The sequence below is a fragment of the Zingiber officinale genome, chromosome 5B, assembly GCF_018446385.1.
Source record: "Zingiber officinale cultivar Zhangliang chromosome 5B, Zo_v1.1, whole genome shotgun sequence".
Lineage (NCBI taxonomy): Eukaryota > Viridiplantae > Streptophyta > Magnoliopsida > Zingiberales > Zingiberaceae > Zingiber > Zingiber officinale.
In genome coordinates, this window is record NC_055995.1 from 607,396 (window position 1) to 617,328 (window position 9,933).

General features: G+C 34.3%; 1 protein-coding gene across 2 annotated transcripts; it reads right to left on the reverse strand.

Annotated features, from left to right (window-relative positions):
* Nucleotides 1-6,168: 6,168 nt before the first annotated feature.
* LOC121983813 (transcription factor HHO3-like) lies at nucleotides 6,169-9,400 on the reverse strand. 2 transcript variants are annotated; one of them, XM_042536443.1, is made up of 4 exons: nucleotides 8,952-9,400; nucleotides 8,645-8,849; nucleotides 8,210-8,537; nucleotides 6,169-6,326 (listed from the first exon to the last, which is right to left on the reverse strand). In XM_042536443.1, the coding sequence occupies exons 2-4, from the start codon at nucleotides 8,657-8,659 to the stop codon at nucleotides 6,184-6,186; spliced, it is 486 nt and encodes a 161-aa protein (XP_042392377.1). In that variant the 5' UTR covers nucleotides 8,660-8,849; nucleotides 8,952-9,400; the 3' UTR covers nucleotides 6,169-6,183. The 2 variants fall into 2 exon arrangements, with proteins under 2 accessions (XP_042392377.1, XP_042392378.1); XM_042536444.1 differs by lacking the exon at nucleotides 6,169-6,326 and having other exon boundaries at nucleotides 8,141-8,537; nucleotides 8,952-9,383.
* Nucleotides 9,401-9,933: the final 533 nt, after the last annotated feature.

Consider the following 9,933-nt stretch of genomic DNA (forward strand, 5'->3'; position numbering starts at 1 on the left):
ATGACCCGTCCAATCTTTCACCTGATGTCCGAGACCCACAAGATTTTCAACCTAGAGTCTTCGACTCTAGAATTTCGCCTAAAGTCCTCGACCTGCCAAGATTTTGCCTAGTCCCCTGGGCCAGGATTTCGTTGCCTAACCGTAGCTAGAACTTTTCACCTGCCTAGCTTCAATTAGGACTTTTTTGCACACTCAGTCACACTTATTAGATCATAAGACAACTTAACTTTGAATTCTTTGTCATAATTAAAACTTAGGTTCGATCGTCTGATGCTCCCTGCACCAACACTACTATATCTCTCTACACCGGTTGATTCTTGTGACTAATGCATAAAAGTAGGCATTATTCTGATCAACCTCCTTTACATATTGACACTTTGCCTTTTGCGCACAGAAGAGGAATTCAGCCCAGCTCATTTGATCAGTTTGTTTCCTAGCTAGTTTGTAGTTTTCTTCAAATATGTTAACTGTGTATGCCACTTTTGCATGCGATGGAGCTCTTCCCTTACAAGGTTTGCTCTTTTCTCAATGTGCTGAGAATGAAGCCTATTGAATTGATTAAATTCTGCTTTTAGACCAGTGAGTTTTTGTTTGAATCTGTATTGTGTCGTGCCCCCTTGGATTTCAGAGTCCAAACTAGCCCATTTACTATCCACCACCATGTTGTAGTTCTCATGAGTAGTCCATATTTTGTAATATTTGAAAACTTATTGTTGTGTTCCATGTCTCCCATAATGGTCACTAAGCATGGAGTGTGATTTGATACTTGGCCGAGTGTAAGGAATTCAGTCATTGCCCTCTTGACTTGCTCCATATGGTCAGCCTTACGCTTATCTGTAAGGAAGTAAATCCGAAAATTATAATTGGTCACTATAGGAAGGATATTTTTCTTGACTTTGTCGAAATTCAACCCCTTATTATAGCAATATCTATCCCCTAGTAACTAACTTAACCATGTTTCAAGAGCAATTCTGAACTCTCTAGAGTCTATTACGATGCATACCAAAGACACTCTCTTTACTTAATTGGTTAATGAGATTTCTCTTACTTCTCTAAGTATCTATTTAGGTGTATTTTTTCAATATTATTATGGCTCTACTGTTTGATATGCAAAGAATAAGTGTCGCGGGTATCAAATACATATCTTAGTAAGTCACATCAGGTATCAATTTTTGGATATGAAAGTCTGTCTTTCATTACCAGTCAATTTTTTACTTCGAGTCACAAATAAATAACTAAGAGAAAAAATTATCAATTTAGATTGCACTAGTCAAGTTGATTGTGAAATAATTTAAATAGATTGAGTTAAATTTTATTAATTTATTTAAAAACGGATCTAAATGGATCATCCCATGTGGATTGCTGATCCATATGGATCGTCCCATGACGAACTTGGGTTGGACAGCAAATCAAAAAAAGATTTTTTTTTTCAAAATTAGATTGTGAATTTATGTTGAAATATATTTATTTTAGTAAAAGTTGTAATTTTTTTTACCAATTGCTCTGACTAATATGCTAAAATATGAAATCAAGAATCTAAAATCTTATTAAAGATTTTTTAAACATGTTTATTTATGAAATCATCGAACTAAATAAATTATAAGGATCATTTTTTTAATATTTTTTAATTTTTTTTATGAGTTGCTCGTCCAACTCAATCCATTTTGAGTTGGTCTGAATTACAGATTTTCTAACTCGCTTGGTGGATCTATCCAGCCCACCCTATAAGATGATAAATTTTTAATGAACTAACCTGACCTACCTAACAACTCTCCTCGCGATAAAAAGAACTTCTTATCTAGAGGCGGACCTTTCACGAGGCGAGAGAGGCGAACGCCTCGGGCTCGGCCCAGGAAGGGGCCCAAATTTTTTTTTTTATTGTACAAAAAATACGAATGGTAAAAGAATTCCCTAAATCCTTTTCTTTTTTCTCCCGGCTGCAAGGCACGCCGCACGCACCCAACTGTAGCTGTGCGACAGAAACCTTCGAGGCGCCATCTAAGGTTCCCACCACCGAGGATATTCTGCTCGGCATCTCCGGCGGCGGGCGGCCAAAGATTTTATCCGTCGGATGCTCTATAAGGATATCTCTAGAAGATTCTCCGTCGAACAAATTCTGAAATTCTAGGTTAGTATCATTCAAGCTTCCATCCTAATCGAGCAAGTTCCTCTTCCTCTCGCTTCTTTGTTTTTTTTTTTTTTTTTTTGAGATCAGTATTTTGCCGACTGCCGAGATCAACTTTTCATGATTCATTGATTTGTTTGGTCAAGAACTCAAGATTTCTAAAGCTTTTGATTTTTTTTAACCTAACTGTAGCTGACTAAATTTCATCAAGAAAATTAGAGTTTTGCCCTAATTTCTCAAATACAATCGCCTATAATTTCCCTCTCCTCTCTTACTTTTCTAATGATCTTCTAAAAAGTTAAGCTAAAAACTTGATTTTTAGATCTCTCTACTGCATTTGCTAATCCCTTCTGCAGGGCATCCCTAGAGAGGCGAGAAGGCATTTTAAGACTATGCACATAGGCATAGCGTTGCATCGCACCAACGCTGCTAACATCACACGATTTTTCTCCGACGTTCAGTGTTCTTTCCAATTTCTTCTCTAATTTTCCGACATTTGTGAATCTTGATCCATCAGCATTGGGATTTGGACATTGGACAATTTGGTTAGATTTTATTTTTTACATCATTTTCTGAATATTAAGTTTAAATGTTTAAATTTTAATCTTTTTCTCTGCTTTACTTTTGTATTGGATAATTGGATGATATTTCTCTTATTAGTTCACAGAAAAAGGTTAGTTAGGTCATTGGATGATATTTCTTTTCTCTAGCATTCTTTTATCAGTTCTTGATCTGTGCTTTACTTTTTGTGTTATCATTTTCACAAAAAAAAAAAAATCTTTTATCAGTTCTAGTTTCAGGTTTGTTAATTCATAATTGAACCTGCAATTTGCTTACTTTCATGATTTTCTAGAAAAGGTTAAACTCCTTTTCATTTTTGATGATTTTCCATGCTATGTCTTTTACTTTATAGTTTGTATCTATCACCTATTAGAAAATCAGTTAGGTCATCGAATCTTTTGAACTTGTAATTAGCTTATATAAATATATAAGTAAATTGTAAGATAATGTGTTTTCTTATTGATTGAAAATTTGAAATTAGTCTAATAGTATTCTTGTATACATTGTCAGTTAATTGTAGCTACCTTTTCTTATTAAATGTTTAGATTAATCAATTTTTTATCAGAAAACTATCCAAAAAAATCTAACATAATATATTGTTACTTTTGAATGTAGACATGAATTATTGAGTTAATATTCAATTCTAATACCTTGCAGGTATAATAAAAGAATATTGAAAATGCCTCCTAAATATATGTCTGGAGCTCAAAAGAGAAAAATGAAACAAAGGGAGGAGACATTAATTCAAAGTCAAGCCGGTGATATTAACAAATATTTTATTAGAAGTAGCAGAATAGAAAGAGAGGAATTAAGGGATAATTTGGTGATTGAAGAACAAAGTCACAATGAAAATGAGGAATTAGCTGAGGCTGCCAATTTGATCAAGTCGAATGAAAACTTAGAAGAAGACTCTCAACATGAAAAATTAGATTCAACTCTGAATTTGCAGGATCCTGTAAATTGGAATAACAACAGTCAAAAATTGAGAGACTACTTAATAGAAATGGGTCCAAAAAGAGTGAATGATTTTTTGTTTCCTAAGGATAGTAACAATAGACATTTTGATTCATCGCATTATACACGGGTAATGACAACTGGACAAACAATAGATAGAAGATGGCTTGTATATTCTATTTCATTGGATAAAATATTTTGCTTCTGTTGCAAATAATTCAAGATTGAACAAATGATGAGTAGAATGGGGAATTTGGGTAATGATGGATACAAAGACTAGCGGAATATGCATAGAAGTCTTAAACAACATGAAGCTAGTAGAGATCATATGGATTGCATGATTGCTTGGGTTGAATCAGAAAAGAGGCTTAAAAAAAATCAAACAATTGATTATAATATGCAACTTCAAATCAACAAAGAAAGACAACATTGGAGGCAAGTATTAACAAGAATAATCTCCATTGTGAAAACACTTGCTAAAAATATTTTGGCCTTTCGAGGGGATGATGAGAAACTTTATGTTGAGAATAATGGGCTATTTTTGCAAATGATAGAAATGGTTGATGAGTTTGATCCAGTGATGGAAGAGCATGTTCGACGTTGTGAAGCAAGGGGATCTCAGTATACATATTTTAGTCTCAAAATTCAGAATGAATTGATAGAAACTTTGGCAAATGAAGTGAAAAGGTCAATCATTGCAAAAGTTAAGCATGCAAAATATTTTTTAGAAATACTTGATTATACTCCAGATGCAAGTCATCAAGAACAAATGTCTCTAGTGCTACGATGCTTAGATGATTCAACAGGCACACCAAAAGTAGAAGAATATTGGGTTGAGTTTTTGAAAGTGGATGACACATCAGGTCTTGGGTTATCAAGTGAACTTATGAATACGTTAACTAGAGTTGGGCTTGACATTGATGACATAAGAGGACAGGGGTATGAAAATGGATCTAACATGAGTGGAAGACACAAAGGTGTACAAAAAAGATTGTTTGAAATAAATCCTAGAGCTTTTTATACACCATGTGGTTGTCATAGTCTTAATTTGACCTTAGTTGATATGGTGGAATGTTGTCCTAAAGCCAAGTCATTCTTTGGAGTGGTGCAACGCATCTACACATTGTTTTCTTTCTCTACAAAGAGATGGAAAATTTTTAAAGATAAGGTGTCTGGTTTGACTGTTAAGCCATTGTCAGATACCCATTGACAAAATCATGTTGAAAGTGTGAAAGTCATAAAAGAGCAAATTGTACATATAAGAGATGTTTTACTTGACTTGGCAGAAGTTGCTGAAGATTCTAAAACAAAGAGTGATGCTGAGACCTTATCCCATATGATCTTGAGAGTTTTGAGTTCTTGCTTGGAATAGTAATCTGGTATAACTTGTTACGAGCAACAAATACCGTGAGTAAGTTTATTCAATCTGAAGATATGGATATTGATATTGCGATCAATCTGTTACAAGGGTTTGATCAATTTCTTAATGAGTTCAGAGAAGAAGGGTTTGCTAGTTCCATGAATGAAGCTAAACAAATGGCAAGTGAAATGGGGATTGAACCTAAATTTCAAGAAAAACGCATCATTCGAAGAAAGAAACAATTTGATGAAAGTGACAATGATAATGTGACACGATCATGTGAAGAGTCTTTCAGAGTTGAATATTTTCTATTTATAATTGATCAAGCTCGATCTTCTCTTCAAGATCGATTTGAACAATTTAAACAATATCAAGAGATTTTTGGATTTTTATTGAATTTGGAGAAGTTAAAGAGTGAGCCTTTAACTAGCTTGATGAAATCTTGTATGAAACTTCAATAATTTTTAAGTCACGATGGACGTTCAGACATTAATGGTGATGATTTGTGTTCAGAGTTGATGGTCGTGAGATGCTATTTAATAAATGAAAAAAAAACAATTGATATGCTACCATGTCTGGCAAAACTAAATGATTTATTCCCAAATACTTGCATTGCCTATAAGATTTTATTAATCATACCAGTAACAGTTGCATCGGCAAAAAAAAGTTTCTCGAAGCTAAAGTTAATCAAAAATTATCTTCGATCAACAATGTCACAAGATATGGGCTAGCAATGTTATCAATTGAGAAAGAAATAGTCCGACAATTAGATTATGCAAATTTGATAAATATTTTTACCTCTAAAACAGCTAAACGAGTACTGTTTATGTAATTATTTCAAATGTTTACTAACTTTTTATTGATGTAATATATTATTTTTGGCTTATTTGTGTATTTTATGTATTTATTATTTGCAAACTGAACATTACAATTATTTATCGATAAAAGGGTCATTTTTTATTTTCGCTTCGGGCCCCGTCAAATACCGGTACGACTCTACTCCTTCGTATATAGTTAATTGCAACTTTAAGTTAAACAAACTTATTTGTTAGTAAATCAAACAATTGCTATTTAAATCAAGATACATCCCTTTGATTAATTTATCATTAACAAAAAAAATAATTATAATTGTAAAAGCAGCCAAAACAAAAAATGGATAATATATTTTGATAAAATAGTTTATTTAATATTTTTTCCAAAAATTTGCCCAGAAAAATATAAACTTCGTCCTGTTAAACCCATTTATAGGGTCAAGTAAATTACTATAAGAGAACAACCATGAATCCACAATCGAATCGAAAGGCTCCACATATATCTCAGCCCTTCCTGCAATAGGATACAATCTGATTTAATGATAAAAACATCCAAAACAAAAAATGGGTAATATATTTTGATAAAATTGTTTATTTGATATTTTTTTCAAAAAAATATTGCCCATGAAAATATAAACCCCGTCCTGTTAACCCATTTATAGAGTCAAGTAAATTACTATAAGAGAACAGTCATGAATGAATCCACACCTGCAATGAGATACAATCCGAATTAATGGCAAAAGCATCCAAAACAAAAAATGGGTAATATATTTTGATAAAATAATTTATTTGATATTTTTTCAAAAAAAAAAAATCACCCATGAGAATTACCCATTTATCAGGCCAAGTAAATTACTATAAGAACGATCATGAATCCGTAATGGAATATAAACCCCGTCCTATTAGCCCATTTATAGTGCCAAGTAAATTACTATAGGAAAACGGTCATGAATCTACACTTGTAATGGGATACAATCTGATTTAATAGTAAAAGCATCCAAAACAAAAAAATGGGTAAGATATTTTGATAAAATAGTTTATTTAATATTTTTTTCCAAAAAAATTGCCCATGAAAATATAAACCCCGTACTATTAACCCATTTATAAGGTCAAGTAAATTACTATAAGAGAACGGTCATGAATCCACAATCGAATCAAAAGGCTCCACATGTATCTCAACCCTTCTTGCAATAGGATACAATCTGATTTAATGGTAAAAGCATCCAAAACAAAAAAATGGGTAATATATTTAGATAAAATAGTTTATTTGATATTTTTTCAAAAAAAATTTGCCAATGAAAATATAAATCCCGTCCTATTAACCCATTTATAGGGCTAAGTAAATTACTATAAGAGAACAGTCATGAATCCACACCTACAATGGGATACAATCATTTAATGGCAAAAGCATTCAAAATAAAAAATAGGTAATATATTTTGATAAATAATTTATTTGACATTTTTCAAAAAAAAAATTGCCATGAGAATATAAACTTCGTTCTATTAACCCATTTATAGGGCCATGTAAATTACTATAAGAGAAACGGTCATGAATCCACACCTACAATGGGATACAATTCGATTTAATGGTAAAAGCATCCACAATAAAAAAATGAGTCAATGAGATACAATCCGATTTAATGGTAAAAGCATCCAAAACAAAAAATAGGTAATATATTTTGATAAAATATTTTATTTGATATTTAAAAAAAAATACTCATGAGAATATAACCCTCGTTCCGTTAATCCATTTATAGGGTCAAGTAAATTACTATAAGAACGGTCATGAATCCACAATCGGATTGAAAGGCTCCACACACGTGTCTTAGCCCTCCCTGTAATGGGACACAATCCGATTTAATGGACACAAACCCCGTCCTGTTAACCTATTTATACGGCCAAGTAAATTACTATAAGAGAACGGTCATGAATCCACACCTATAATGAGATACAATCATTTAATGGCAAAAGCATCCAAAACAAAAAACAGGTAATATATTTTGATAAATAATTTATTTCTATTTTTCAAAAATAAATTGCTCATGAGAATATAAACCTCGTCCTATTAACCCATTTATAGGGTCATGTAAATTACTATTAGAACGGTCATGAATCCATAAACGGATCGAAAGGCTCCACACGTATCTTAGCCCTCCCTGTAATGGGACACAATCCGATTTAATGGACCGTAATTACACGGCCGCGTCACTGCGTTAGTGACCCGGGGATTTTCCTAGATCCTAGAATCCTATCACTTCATCCCATGGGTATGTTTTTAAGTCATATGTTAAATTTTATATTGATCGAAGAATTTGGAAATTTTAGATGTGGGACTAAACATCAACCCGTAGGAATAATCCATCAGTCTCCTAGCAATTGATTCAACTGAGGTCTTACCATGAGCACCACGGAGCAGCACAAACCGCCGATGCAGATCCTGAGACCAGCACCTCCTCATCTTCCTAGGCTGCTTCTGTTGCGAATGCAAGCCACAGTGTGTGCCAGGCGCCGCCACCAGAGATGCTTCCGGGGATTCTTTAGTACACTTACGGCAACTAACTAGATGGTTATTGATGGCCGGAGTCACAAAGCCATGAGTGATCGCGGTAGAGCACAGAGAGAGGTCAGACAACACAGCGGCAGACTCATCTTCCGCCTTGGAGCTGTATAGTTCAAATACCGGCAGGGACGCGTCTCCGCCGTTCCGAGAATCACATACTGATTTCTGCAATCGGAACCAAAGGAATCCATTAAGAGCAAAAATCCTCCGAGAAATGAACAAAGATTCAATTTTTTCCCCAAATAAATGGCAAAGAATTATGTATTTCCGACCTCTTTAAAGTTCATCTTATCATGTTTTTGGAATGTTTACTTTCCTCGCAGATCCAGAGTTGGAAGGAGCTCGTCCAGTTCTTCTTATCTCTGAAATCCGAGCTACTCTCGTTGATTTTGCCCTTAATCGGCATGAATTCCAGGAACACACGCCCGAAACCCTCGGCGCGGAACCGATCGATCTCCCTCTTCAACTCCTCGATCACTGCGATCGAAATTCCCAAACAAAAGAACACTAATTTTAACCTAAAAGGATCCTGGCGAAATCAAATAAGGGAAGCACAGAAGGGAGGAGCATCGGACCGACCCTCGCAGACGAGACGAATGCAGAGAGGGAGCTCGCGCTTGAAAGCTTCGATCTTGCGCTTCTCCTCCTCCAAACTCTTGATGGACTCCTCCAGCCGCGACACCTGCCGCCCTCTCTCCTTGCTCTCCGTCACCGCCTTCTTCACGAACCCGACAGCGACAGGCCGCATAGCGTACAGCTCTAACTCTGATCCCATCTACACCACCGGCGAACCTATCATCGTCGCCTCCGTCTCTCCGTCTCCGTCTCCGTCTCCGTCTCCGTCTCGCTGGGATGTAACGATGAAGAAACGAGAAATAGGGCGATTGATTTATAGACGGACCGGACCGGACCGGTCCGGTCCGGTCAATCGAGCCAAGATTCCCGGCGACTCGTAGTGATGAGATCTCGCGGCGCCGAAATGCCGCTTCTCAGTTCTCCGGATTTGGACTCCTTTGTGTCCTATTTATCATTTTTTAAATATATTGTTGGTTATGTTTATTTTAAGTAATTATTAATTTCCCTCTTGTTTTTTTTCCTAGGAAACAATTTTTCTTTGATTTTCTGACTTTGTCAATGGTCAAATAAATCAAGCTCGTGGAATCTATTTTTTATATATATAATTGAAATTCGTTAGTATTTATCTTAATTTGGTTAATTTTTTTCAATATTATCATGTCTCAAAAATTTAGATAAAAATAATAATATGGTATCCTATCCTATTTGGAATTGTATACTTTTGAACCTATATATTTATTTTTATCTAAAAATTTAAATATATAAAATTATAAGATATACATAATCAAGTCACTATAAGAGAATCTACATTAACTTCTTTAAATATAAAATTTATTTTAAATTTTATATTTTACGTAAAAAAAAATTATATCAATTATTCTATTCATTTTTTAAATTTATATTTAAATTTAAGTTAGGAGACGGCTACTTTGAAGATCCGTTTAGTACTCTTAGCAGGTTGATCAGGTTTTCATCTTGTTTGTAC

Bases quoted from the DNA above. Each gene is read 5' to 3' on its own strand.
- LOC121983813 (XM_042536443.1), bottom strand. The intron at 6,327-8,209 runs GTAAGACCTCAG...ATCCTATTGCAG, and splicing joins GCTGCTCCGTGGTGCTCATG to GAAGGGCTGAGATATATGTG.